The sequence below is a fragment of the Astatotilapia calliptera genome, chromosome 15 (assembly GCF_900246225.1).
Source record: "Astatotilapia calliptera chromosome 15, fAstCal1.2, whole genome shotgun sequence".
In the NCBI taxonomy this organism is placed as follows: domain Eukaryota; kingdom Metazoa; phylum Chordata; class Actinopteri; order Cichliformes; family Cichlidae; genus Astatotilapia; species Astatotilapia calliptera.
This window is the reverse complement of record NC_039316.1, coordinates 35,591,232-35,604,813: the sequence shown is the minus strand read 5'-3', so window position 1 is coordinate 35,604,813 and position 13,582 is coordinate 35,591,232. Positions and strand designations below refer to the sequence as shown.

General features: G+C 42.2%; 1 protein-coding gene across 9 annotated transcripts in view; it reads left to right on the top strand.

The window, feature by feature from the left end:
- The first annotated feature begins 280 nt into the window (after window positions 1-280).
- ephb3b (eph receptor B3b) overlaps window positions 281-13,582 on the top strand; it is a 53,545-nt gene continuing 40,243 nt past the window's right edge. For all 9 annotated transcript variants that reach the window (XM_026193984.1, XM_026193982.1, XM_026193980.1 and 6 more), the window contains exon 1: window positions 281-1,001. In XM_026193984.1, coding sequence (XP_026049769.1) covers window positions 938-1,001 — 64 coding nt within the window. In that variant the 5' untranslated portion in view covers window positions 281-937. The remainder of the gene's footprint in view (window positions 1,002-13,582) is intronic.

Sequence of the window (13,582 nt, the reverse complement as noted above, 5' to 3'; positions counted from 1 at the left end):
GAAGCAGAGAAACCGTCTCCTGTGTTTGCTTTATTGTGGATGTGGCACAAACAAAGGCTGCTCCGGAGATAAGTGCAGAAAAATGCAGCGATGCATTCTTATTTGGAGCAGACACAGATTTTTATTTTAGAATAAATGTGGAAAGTAAATGATTGTCATGGTACAGTTTTTCAGTGCAGCTGCTTCAGCCGTAACCCCTCCTCTTGGTCCCCCCCCCCCCCCCCCCCCCCAGGTCTCTCTCGCTCGCTCGCTCGCTCTCTCTCCTCTCCTTATTCATCCACCGCCTTGTGCTTCATTCCAGTGCACAAGCCGAGCGAAACAAGACGGTTTACGCGGCAGCCAAAGCCGATAAATTCGCTCAGGGAATAAATATCTATAAACCGCGGCTCTCTCCTTATAGGAATACCACTTGACGCACGTGAGCGTGCACGTATGGGACTATACAGCATGATCCTGACAGCACTGCCGCTATCTCTGCCTCTGCTCTGACTATAGAGAAAGTGCTTGGATCTCTCGGAGAAGGTTGGCATTTCCATTTTTTCTTTCTTTTTTGTTACCGAGTATCATCCAAACGCTGCTGGAAATATTCTCCGGATGGTGACCACGGGCTGGACTACCTGTTTTCAGTGCATTCGCTCAATGCGAGGGGAAGGGACCGTGAGACTTGCGCCTGTTGTCTTTTCCCTGGTTTAATAAGGCACTTTGGAAATCACTGAAAAGGGGAGAAGGGTTGAAATATTTTATATCAAAGGCGATATTTGATTTGAACTCTCACCTCTATGTGTTTTGGTGAATGGAGGTAACTCTGGTCCTGGAGGTTTGACACAGCGGGGACCGGGACGGGACTGGGTGCGTGGAGCGTCGGATCACCCAGGATTGTATTCCTTCCTCACTCTCTCTGCCGTGGGTCTATTTACATGTCCGACCTGACCGCTTTATGACAATGGATTACTTTCTGCTTTTATGCAGCCTCTTGCTGCCTGTGGTGTCTGCCGTGGAAGGTAAGAAATTTTAACTGTTCTAGAGGTTTCATGTTGCAGCTTTCCTGAAGCCTAATATTTCTCCACACCAAGCGAGTCCGCACCCGTGCCTCTTAAAGGCTGGGCACTGCACCCTAAAGCTCATGTAGCCGTACCCAAAAAATGATGATTCCATTTCTACCCCCCGAATTAATTTCATTTTGGAAGTGACCAGCCGTGGCTGATTTCGTTCTTTCTTTTTTAAGCATCTCTAATGAAATTACTGACTTTACAGGATTCAATTGTTGTGCGTCCACGAAAGCTCATCCATTTCAATGATCGTTGTGTATTCTTTTTTGGAGCACAAGATTGTGAGGGCTGCCAGTGCTTTCTTTGTCATTTAAGGACATTAGCTCCACACTGTATCTCACTGGGGAGTCGCGGCTTTCCCCCCACGCACACACACACAGCACTTTCCCCAGGTCAACTGCGTGCATTTTAAGGGATTGCTTCGGTGTGTGGCCTTCTGACATCTAGACTATGCGTATATTTATGTGCCCTTCAAAAGAAGGCGAGGGGATTGAATCATAACCCACATTTTGAATATTTTTTTTTATTAATCTGAAATATCTGAAACGCGACGTGTGATTTGGTAAAGTCATTTTTATAACTGATGAGTTGTCTCTTCTCTCATCTGTACAGTAATTATTATTTTAGTTTTATCAGATGTTTTTATTTTATTTATTGTTTTTTATTAACGTGATATGAATTTGGTAATCCTCAGTTATATATTTTTATCAGTTTCCTCTGACAGCTCATCTGTCTTAGCTCTGTGTGGATGTTTGCAGTGCGTAAAATCAATGAGAAATTCCATCTGTCGTTTTTCCCAGCGATGTAAACGACTGCCCCGCTCTTCTATTACGTCTTCCCCGTACTTTGTTTCACTCTGCGATGTTTGGGAATTTAAAAAAATGGACTAGTCGAAATAAGGTTGAAAGAGGCCTAAAGCTTGAGAGTATGAATGTCGGAGCCCAGGCGAGGCTCCCGGTTGGCTTGTGATGCCAGTAGGAAAGTAGGACAGTGGGCCACTGGCTCAGCAAACGCGTCTCGATCTCAGCTTATTTCTCCACCTGTCCACATAACGTCTGAAGTTTTTGTTTTTTCACTCTCAGAAACTGAGAAAAGGTTGTTGCTGATGGATATTTTTTCCCCAAGGTACATTTTACTTTCTGCCGATTTGTCACCGATTGTTTGAAATACAAGTGGCGCACCAGATTTACACTATGAATAAACTAGCCTGCTGTAGATACACAGGGCCTTTGATTTAAAAAAAACTGACAGCAGGCTGCACGGAAAAAAGAGTTTAATTTTTTTTATTTTTTTATTTAACTGCAGTGGAAAGTCGCTTTGTCTGCTAAGCTAATACAAACACAAATTACTCTAAATGAAGATTGTTTTACAGCCTCTGAGATGGCTCTCAATCCATGTTGTCCGCAATTTAAGAAATTCTTATATCCCACACTTTCTTAAACTCTTCACAACCAATTATTCTGATTTCCACGTAGTAATATTTGCTCGGTCAGGACCTAGAGTCAAAACTCAGTTAATAAGAGTGACTTTAGTAACACTATGGTTACCGGTTAAGATGTATTTTGTTTGGTTTTATTCATTTATTTAATTAATTCTACACAAAAGAAGACCAAAGTAGGCTGTGATTTTTTTTTAAAAAAGAAATATTTTCAATGAAAATCTTTTATTAGAATAATCAAATTCTAATATCTATTTCCAAATCTTTAAAAAAGTCCCAAATATCTTTTTTTTCTTCTTCTAAGGAACCTTGAATGCCACTTAGTGGCCCCTGTACCTCACCGGACCCCAGTGAGGAACCACTGACTTAAAACATATGGCTTTGAATGGATGGGTGGATTCCTGTCGTGCAAAAGTTGTGGGGTAAAGAGGTAGACACCGGGAGTGAGCCGGGAAAGGGAGACAGAGTGAGAGAGGGCTTGGCCTTAACAAAAGCAGAAAGTTTTCCTTCGCACTGCTTGAAGTTGATGTATTTTGTTAGAACAATCTATTCCCTACCTAAGTGATGCCATAAACTCTGCTCTACTGACCTGGCTGGGGGTTTACCTAAGCTTGTAATACAGCCGGATGATTTATGGCTGCTGCTAGGACTTCTTTCTGGGATATATGGGTTTATGGCGAGTTAGGGAGCAACAAGCGGCCCGGTGGGGGGACGTTTGCCCAGGCTCACTGTGCACCTCTCCGGTCCCGGGGTCACACTGCCCGCGGAAAAGGCTGTTAATTATTTCATGTTTTCTTTTTGACCCTTTGGTTTTACATTTGATATTTTAAAAAGCCATGTAGGATAAAAGTCACTCCCAAGGTCTTCAACAGTATAAATTCAGTTTATTTGTAATCGTGTAATTATGGGACAGTTAAACCCAGGGTTTCTGAGTTCTCCGTGGCAACATCAGCGCAAAACATTAATTTGACTCCTCATTCAGCATACCTCATTTAACTGATTGGGTGTTTGATGTGGCGCACATCAGGCACGTAAAAGCATGACGGTTGTTTTCTTGCTGGATTTGATACTTTTGGTAATTTTCTTAATGTGGCTGTACACGAAACCTTAACATAAGAGTTGTTTATGCTATTGAATTTTATGTAATCTTTGTTATGGGTTGGACTACTCAGATGGGTTAAGTGTCTTAATTGTATCTCAGTTAAATAAGAGATGAAACCATTAACCTGTGTTTATGTCGGGGTTGATTGATGCCCTGGCGTTTTGGGTCGTCCTCGGCGGATGCTACCGTGGCCTTGAACTTTGGGGTGCTTAGCAGTGTGCTGAGGAGACAAATTGCGTCGATAATTGTGCTATTTAGTGCGCAGATGTTTTGGGAGAACGAAGGCACAAAAAAGTATGAACGGGCTTCCTGGTGATATTCGGGACAGGCAAAACACCCCGCTAATACTGTACAAGTGTCTTAAGAGCAGGCCAGATTTTTTCTTATTCTTTCTTATTATATTTTTCTCTAAACTCAAACACTGGACCCACTGGAACTAAATTTTTACTCAATTTAAACCGTTTTGTATTGTTAGCTGAAGCCACATAAACAGCGACAGAGAGTTCCCCAGTCTTTTTTTTCCTATTTATGGCTGTGTGTTTCGACGACTGATTACGCACAAGCAAGGGCTTTGTAGCGCACATGTTTATGTTTTTATGTGGGTGAGATCACACCTCCACGGGAGCTTTCCTGTGGCTGTTTGCAGTTGGCACATTTCTCATCAAACTCTCTCCCGTGATTTATTCTCGCTCTTTTTTTCCAGCAGGGGAGTCCCCCTAGTCCTCATAAACATTTTTTATGTATATATATATTTAATTATCATTTCCAGGTGGTGATTAATATATTAACAACGCATGCATAAAAAATATGCGTAAACTCTGTCCACACTGTAAACGCTCGAGTCTTATCGAACTTGATTTCTTTCTCCTCCTTTGGTCATGTGACTGCTTGATTGATATTTCTCACTTTACCCGTGTACAGATTTCAGGTGACCACATCTTGCTGAAACGCAACTAACCTTCGTAATAAAGAGAGTAATTGGGCCATTCTGGCCGGGACCAGCTGTCCCAAGGCCTACATACACCGGGCTTTATTTAAGGGCGCAGGGTCAGTCTGTGTGGCCTGAGCGGGACTCCCAGTGAAGCAGCTAAGTCAAACCTTTCCTCCGGAGCTCGTCTACATAACATTCAAAAGCAAATTTACTGAACAAATCTGTTTAAGGTCACTATTGAAGTAACAAAAGGATATATTAGTGACCCTATGGTGCCTATCACAGAGACCATTGAAGGGCTAAGTGGATGTGGCGCTAAAGAGGCGTGAAAGTGAATTTGCAAAATAAAAGCGTCAGTTCTGCTAATCAATCATTCTACAAGGGGACACGATCTATCTATCTTAATGCGATTATGAAAGATATATAAGATGAATAAAACACAGACGCACAGATGGACACCCTCAACACAGGGAATGTGTAAAGTCTCCATTAATGCGGTCTTATTGATCTAGCCATTCGCCCTTGCTCAGCCTTTCAAAACCACAGATTCAGATTTGATTCGGAACACTGGCTAAAGGTAATAAACAACGCATAAGGATAATTGTCGATATGTCCTGAATCAATTGGCCCGATGAAGGAAGACTGTATGTTGTGAAATATACTCCAAAATGCAATTCAAATAGTAGCAGTGCTATTGCTACTACTATTAGTACTAATAATAATAATTATAATTTATTATATATAAGTATACATTAAATATATAATTTATTATTATTGTTATTGTAATCTATCTATCTATCTATCTATCTATCTATCTATCTATCTATCTATCTATCTATCTATCTATCTATCTATCTATCTATCTATCTATCTATCTATCTATCTATCTATTATTTTGGGGCTCTGTCTCTCATTGGTAATGTTCTCTTCAGAATTGCATGCTGCACGGCATGATGATCTCATCCTATTTACATTTTTTTAATGTTTTGAACAACAAACAAAAGAAATGATAAAGTCATAAGAGGCAGTTGTGCCAGTCAATCAGCCAACAGGGATCCCAGACCGTCTGCAGGTCGTATGCTAGGCTGGAGCCGCGTTGAACAGATGCATTCTGACATAGGTTCAGGCGCTTGGGAAGAAATGGCGCGTGGATGACGACATGTAGGGAGTTGGGATATGATGGTACAGGGGAGCAGTCTGGTGGTTTTCAGGGTGTGGGGTTGGATTTGGATCAGCAACCCAGAGGGCAACAGAGCTGACAGACTTTACAGATGCAGCGGGCCTGCAGGAGCACTCATGCACACCGAAGGACGGTTCATGGCTCTGGCGGCGGCATGGAAAGATTCACCGAGCTGGAATTTCACATGCAGACAAGCGGCAGCCATGTCAGGCCTGCATGAGCCTTCATACACCAGGAAGTGAATGAACGAGGATTACTAGTCAAAATAAGGCAGCAAGGATGCAAATAGGGATATAGTCAAAACAGGATATTTTTTTCTGAGGAACTACAGTGAAGAACAATTAATGAATATGAACCTCAATGTGACACATCAGAGTGTGACCAAGTAAATTTTCCTATGTTTGCTTAGGGCTTTAGAACATGGAGGCAGGCAGCAGCTTAGCTTCAGCTTCAACAAAACTTTACCATTTCAGACATATAAGTAAAACAATTACAGAAATATAATAGTTTCTCTAGGTTGTGACTACTTTGCCTTAAAATATAGTTACAATAATCCCACTAAGCAGTGTTTATCATATCAGCGACTATGTTTATATCCACCTCAGATTCACCAAATATTTATAGTGGACATGTACACGGCACTGTTAATGAATGACAGTGCCATTAGTCGAGTTTATATAACATTCTTGTGATTACAAGAATGTTATATAGACACATGCACTATTAAGTGAAGTAAAGCACGTAAAATATTTTACCGCACAGAAACCATGACGAATATAATCACACGAATAAACGGCGTGTATGATGTTTAACTGGGTTTATCCTTCTCACATTACTGCCGTGAGGACTTGTTGTTACGTTAATGTAAACAAGCACTTGTAAGTATTCAGAATTGATGGTAGTTTTACAAGAGGTTGTTCCAGATCTTTTTTTTATGCCAAACAAAATGTGTGCGCACAGTTTTTGTGTATGGATTTCCTTGCATATGGCACTGTGTGCGCAGTCTTTCCTGGTCTCCAACAGAGTGGCCTTGTGGGATGGCAGGTCTTTGACACTCAGTGTGGAGAGCAAGCAGGGGAGGGTGAATGTGTCTGGGCCAGCCCACCACACAGACACACTGCTGCTGTCTATATTTAGCCAAGCAGAACACGAGAGAAAGGAAAAGAGACACACACAGACACAGGGAACGAAAAGGAGAGCAAGGAGAGATTTTTCACTTATGGGCGAGGGGCAAGATGGGCTGTTGATCTAAGCGAGAGGAGTGTATTTGGGAGATTACAGGGGTTGGGGAGGGTCTGTGTGTGCACTGCTGGAGGTACAGTTTGTCCATGTGTGCAGTCTCAACTAACTTTTTTGTTTTTTAAGAAATGTTTTGACTGCATTGAGAGATGGAGGCACTCAAGCTCAACGTCCAGCAATGCTGATATTTTTTTGAATGAGAACCTAGTTTTTAAAAACAACTGTCAAACATTAAAAATAAGATCTCTACTATATTTATATTATTTCAAACGTTTATATAACCTGATGACTTTTGTCCTGCAAACTCCCTGCATATTAACCCTTTAATGTGTAAGCTGATGGTTGATTCATTGGTTCAGTTTTAAATATATAAAACTAAAGCACCAAATCACAACAACAGTTTTCTCAAGGTGCTTTGACTCTGCAGCAGTACAGAGAAAACCCTATAAATCAGATGAGGAAGCACATGAGTGGGATATTCCCCCCGCTGTGTTTAACTGACTTATGATAATGACTTGAATACTGTTAGAAAAACGTTAACTTAATAATAATAATGGCTTTCTGAGATGACATTTTATAGGCTCTGTCTGCTACTCAAATGACCATGTGTCAGAATGTTCATATTATAGGTGAGTTAGTATCTGCTGTGCTTTCCACCCACGCTCAGCCCACATTGTGTGATCCCTATCGAGAGGTCATGAAGGGGTCTTTTTGTATGATTTTGATGTGGGGCTCTCTGCCTAAGGCTAGTCTTGTTCAGTAGCTGAACAATCAAAGCCCAGAGCTTGTCCTATTCCAGTGGGGAAAACAAAGTATATCATAAAAGAGGATGTGCATATTTGTAAAGAAACTTTGGCAACTTTTCTAAGGCTCACATGTAAAAACTCACAAGCAGAGCAGATTTAGGGCACAGTGGGTGACTGATGTGTGTATGACTCCATTTTGTCCCATATGGCTAATCTGTAGATTAGTGGTGTTTGCATTTAAGACTCAGTCTGCTTATGAGAGACGACAAATAGTAAACATGAAAAGCTAACGTGCCTCTTGCCTCTCAGAGAGTCGAAAAAGACCGGGTCAGCGGGAGGTTTGAAAGGTGGAGTTTAAAGGAGCGGACTTCTCCTCGCAGCAGTTTGATCCACCTCAGGGCATCCTCCTACCATTTCTTTACGAGCTACAGGCTCTTGTAACAAATTTTTGCCAATGGAGCAGAAAAGAGATCTTTGATATTTGTCTTTGAAAATGGCTAGTTACATCTGTCGGGAGAGTGGACACAGCTGTAAAACAGCGTGCCTTCAGGGGGAATAAAGGCCACATTACCTGGTTTCAGCCTTTGCTGGCCTTGTTAAATGTAAGAAGGAAACAGAGATGCAGGAAGCGGGGAGGGAGATTTCTTTGTTGAGTTTAACCATAGCTGGGTGGTTAATGGTAAGACATTTTGTGGCAGACAGCCTAGCTCCAGGCCCTTATTCCTTTTCAAGAGCAGGGAAACAGCTTTTGCTAATTTTCAAATAGCCATCCTGAGCAAGCCTATGTGTGATGATAGGCACTGCTTCAAAGGAACAGCTGTAGTCAGAACTGATGTGATGGGCTCAAATGTCCACTGTAATTAACCATAATGCATGTGTGAGAACAGGAGTGTATATTTTACTTGGTAAGAGGTCTGCGCAGGAGTGCTCCTGCTCACACTGAGTACAGTGTTGCAGTAGAACTCTATTACAACTTATTGTGCCCCACTTCTCATCCTGGGTGTCAAAAACACTAACCGCCCACACTTCATCTACACTTCAGAAGACCCAGGAAGACTCCCCACCTCTATTAAATATTTCTCCCCTTTTTTTCTCTCGTCTTCTGGAGAATGGCGGCGGGTTTAACTAGACCCCTGCTCTCTTATCAACAGCTCATCCAATTCACTCTGAACATCTTAAACACGCTCTCCAGCACGGCTCGCACAGGGTGGGTGAAACCAACACATTTGGGTGACAGAAGCAGCAATAACATGTGACCCGATGTCCATATTTTTACATACCGTAATCTCCACACTTCCACACTGCAGCTTCCCTTCAGACACTGCCGGCTGTGGGGAGCATTTACTTAACCTCGGCTCACAGTGAAACAGAGTTTCAGTGACACCGTGACTTTTATGTTCCAAGTGAGTGCAATATTTAGAGGACGCTGAAGAAAAGGTAAAAAAAAAAAGCCACAACGACTGTTATAAAAGTAAACGTTTCATGAGGGCAATCTTACAAATGTAGAGGCGTCACTTTTGGCGTGTTGTTACTCAGATTGCCCTAACACCTGCCCATTTGGTAGAAGTGTAGATCACATATGGCTATAAAGTGATGTTTGTTGCTGAACCAGAGGCCACCCTGTGGTTTTGATATCAGCTTCAGTCATCTCACAAAGTTGGTGTTTCACTGTTAAAGAAACTTGTTTATTCCGGTTTCTTTTTTTCTCACAGTAAGACGAGCTTAATTGGTTTAATCTTGTATTGCACACAGGAACTGATTTCATTGCATCCACGTATTATCTGTGAGTAAGTCCTGCAAACTGATATCACTGCAAAATCAAATGGAGATGAAAGTTGAAATATGCCATACAATGAGTACAACATATAGAGGATGCTGAAGCAAATGTAAAATAAATAAATAAATAAAAGAATCAAACGAACAAACAAGCCTCAGTGACTGTTATAAAAATAAACATTTCAGGGCAATCTTGCAAATGTGGAGGTGTCGCTGCTGCCATGTTGTTACTGAGATTGTCCTAACACCTCTGCACTTGGTAGAAGTGTAGATGACATAGAGCTATAAACGATGCTTGTTGCTGTGGATGTGGCATAAGAAGGAAACAGAGGCCACCCTGTGGCTTTGATATCAGCTTCACTCATCTCACAAAGCTGGTGTTTCACTGTTAGAAGAAAGTTTATTTCTAAGTTTGCTAATTTGGGACAATTTTAAACACTTTTCTGTGTCTTTGTACCACCGTGCCTGTTTGTCATGGTGCTTGCCGACTGTGACTTTAAAAGGGATTTGACAAGTGCTGTGAAACACTAATTGCAATGAGCCAGATGAAAGCACCACACAATATAGGCTGACCCCCTCCCTCTGTGCCAAGTCAGGCCATAAACAGCTTCCCCTTCCCCTCTTACACCTTATGGAAATCCCTTGTGACCTTTCTCTCTCTCTCTCACACACACACACACACACACACACATTGAAAACACGAGCGGTGACAGTTTCTTAATCACGCGGCTGGACACACATGTGCACATAAATCCCACAAAATCTTGATCCTTACGCCTGCTTCTTAGGGTCAGAGCCCACATCTACATTCATTCACTCCTGTGCTAATGAATCAATCGAGTGGCTCCATTCATTTCATTTCTGTCAGACCCAATCAATCAGCCTCTTTCTTCCTGTCCTAACAGAGCAGCGGGGGACCTCAGAGATTGAGGGGAGTAAAAAAAAGGGTCTGCTTGAAACATCCAGACAGTTGAAAGACTCCTCATTTCTTTTTCTCTTTCGTTTCCTAGAAATGTAGTTTGAGAGCGTTCAGCTGTGTATGTACTTTATGTATGTGAACTAAATTAAAGAGAAGGGATTAAAAAGAATTAAGCTAAAAATTATACACGATATTCAGCGTTCATCTTACCGTTAGCGGGAATCACAGTTTAGCACAGTGGATTCTGTTGATGCTGAAATGGAATAGCAGATAGAAGGTAGCAATGATGCATAAACTAGCCCACACTCCTCTGGAGTTTGAGCCTCTAACTTGGCTAGGGGAGCAATGTGTTTGATGAGTCCAACTCTCGCCACGCTCCACTCCCCCACTGAGTCAAAGTCAGAAAGGTTATAATTTTTTTTCCAAGCCCCTCAAAGTTTAAGCAGTTTGTGTGTGTGTGTACAAGGCCATGCAGAGAAAGGAGAGGCAGGCCAGAAGAGAGGGTTCAGAGGGTTTTCATTTTCAAAACCCACTTAGTTCTGTTTATTGGGCTGCCAGTTCATTTCAAAAGGTGTTGAGCGAAGCAACTATGCAGACCAGAGGTTGTTGGGAGCCAAGGTCGCCTCAACTGAGTTTGGGGAGGGGGAGGATGGCCGAGGATGGTAGTGGACAGGTAGGTAGCAGAAGACCGGGAGGAAGGAGTGTGACGAGCTGAGCTTCAGAGGAGGAGTAGTATCTGAGAGATCCATTTGAGCACAACAAAGATCATCCCATCATTTGGAATTCTGCCACTAACCTATCATCAAAGCTTTCACTACACGATGGTATTTCCTCTCAGGTAGAAGATTACACCAGGGAAGATCCACTGCTTCCCATTAGTGCCTTTCAATAACTCTGCACCTTGAACACATGCACATAGTCCCACTTGAAGGAACCAGCCTTTAACAGGCGTGCTCGTGATTTTTTTAATGAATGTTGCAAACGACCAGTAGTAATCAACCGAAGCATTGTACGACAATTTCGAAATGCATTCACTGAAATTATCAGAATGGGGGTCAAAAACACATGAAAAAAATTAGGTCAATAATATGTAAGGGAAGAAGCTCCATCCACCCATCCATCCATCCATTCATCCATCCATCCATCCATCTATTTTCTTCCCCTTATCCAGTTCAGGGTCACAGTTGAGCTTATGCCTATCCCAGCTGTCACTGGGCAAAAGGCGACAACTCCATAGAAGGTTTCTAAACATCTGGTTGAAACTGGCATTGATGGCCTGTACACTTTATTTAGCCTTACTTATATTCTAGATTGTTCCATGTTCATTGTTATCCTACCATACACCTTGTCTTCTTTCTTCTAAGCAATTTAGAGAATAAAACCATAAGTTTTAAGGCATGATCTCTGAGTTACACTGTTATTTAGCCCTTTTTTCTTTATTTCATGCTTTTTTTTCTGTGGTTCTTCCCTCTGCCCCTTTTCAGTTACCTCTTCTGTGACTGCAGCTTATCACACTTGCAGTAGGCCCTAATTACAGTATTATTTTCCTCCGCCTGTTATCTCACGGCCTTGTGATATCAAAATCCCAACAGCGACAGTAAGCAGCTGGGAGACAGTTGCTATTTACTACTTGGAGACCTATTGTTGTTGCCTACTGTGTGATAAGGTCTTGATTGTCAAGATGACTTCCCCCATTGTCTGTAGGGAGAGAAAGATACAGTGGAAAGGTGTGGTGAATGTACACCACCTCTGCTCATTCCACCGACTGAAACAGTCCTGTATGTCACAAAAACCAAATGGTGTTCCATATACAGAAAATAGAAACAAAAAAAAGGTTCAAAGCCTAACGCTTACATGACAGCTTGTCGCTTTTCGTGACACACTGCTTTTTTTCCTTCTTCCACAAAACACGTTCTTCGCCTGTCAGCTTTAACAATATAAAAGATTAGGACAGAAAGAACGACTGCAAAAAAAAGGAAAAAAGAAAGACAATAGCATCTCACTTGGCTGTAACTTAATATGTTGCTTTAGGTGGCAGAGGGTTTCTAAGTGTGAGTTGCAGGAGGTGTCTGGGGTTTAAATACCAAGGCAAACAGCTTAAGAGTGTGAAAACAATTGGCAAAGACATGAAAGTGTAAGCAAGAACACACACACAGGGGTCAGATAACCTCTGGCCAGATGGGTATGGTCAAGTGAACACAGGAGAAAGGTTGTCGGGTGGGGGGTTGCGCTGTTTATGGCACCGATGTCAGAAAAGGGGACTCAAAAGCATGACCCTGTGTGCCAAATTTGGCCTCTGTAAATCCCCCAGGGTGCAGGAACTAAAAGGGTGGTGATGATTGGGGATTCAATTTGGCTTGCTATCAATCAATGCCACCAAGATAGACAGGATTGCTGCCGATAGCCCGTCCTTGCAACCAGATTGGGTTTGTGCCTCTTGGGATTCACGCCCTTTTTTCACGCTTTGTTAATTAAGCGCCCAAGCTGCCCCTGCACTTACTTATTTATGAATCTTGGCTTCGACCGGTACTGGAAACCACTTGGTCTCCCCTAATTAGTCTCTCACTAATGGCCAGGCTTCCAGACAATTTCAAACCGCTGACCCCCATTTTGTTTATGCACACACCAAACCATACGACCTTGACGTTACACAACCCATGTTTTCTGGTGTTGTGTTTCTGTGGTGCTGAATAAAGTGCCCCACATGGGATAATGAGGCGACACTTAAAAAAATCAATTTCCTTCTCCATCTGTCTAAGTAATTCCTCACCTGTTCATTAACCCAAGAATAGAGTACTCTGGATGTGTTGAGCCTTGACAAGAAGAGAACCCGACGAAAGAAAACAAGAAGCTTCATGCTGGTGAAATAGTAACACTTTCCCAGTACGCTCAGGGAAAGAGGGGCTTAACTCTGGCATGATTAATTGTCATTATTAATTATTATTGTCTTGGGTTGTTGCAAACAGCACGCTGCTGACTTTATATCGCTTTATTGATCAAAGTAAGCCAACGGCATGACATCACTTCTCTAAACACCATCGTGCAATTACTTTAACTACTTACTTTTAACTCGGCGAACACCCGAGCATTTTTCCCTTTGGTTTTAATGGCACAGTCACTGTTCAGGGTCAGCAGGCTCATCCACTGTGGCCTTGTGTGGTGTGGTTTGCATCACATAAACACTGGTCCCAAGTCAAATTTA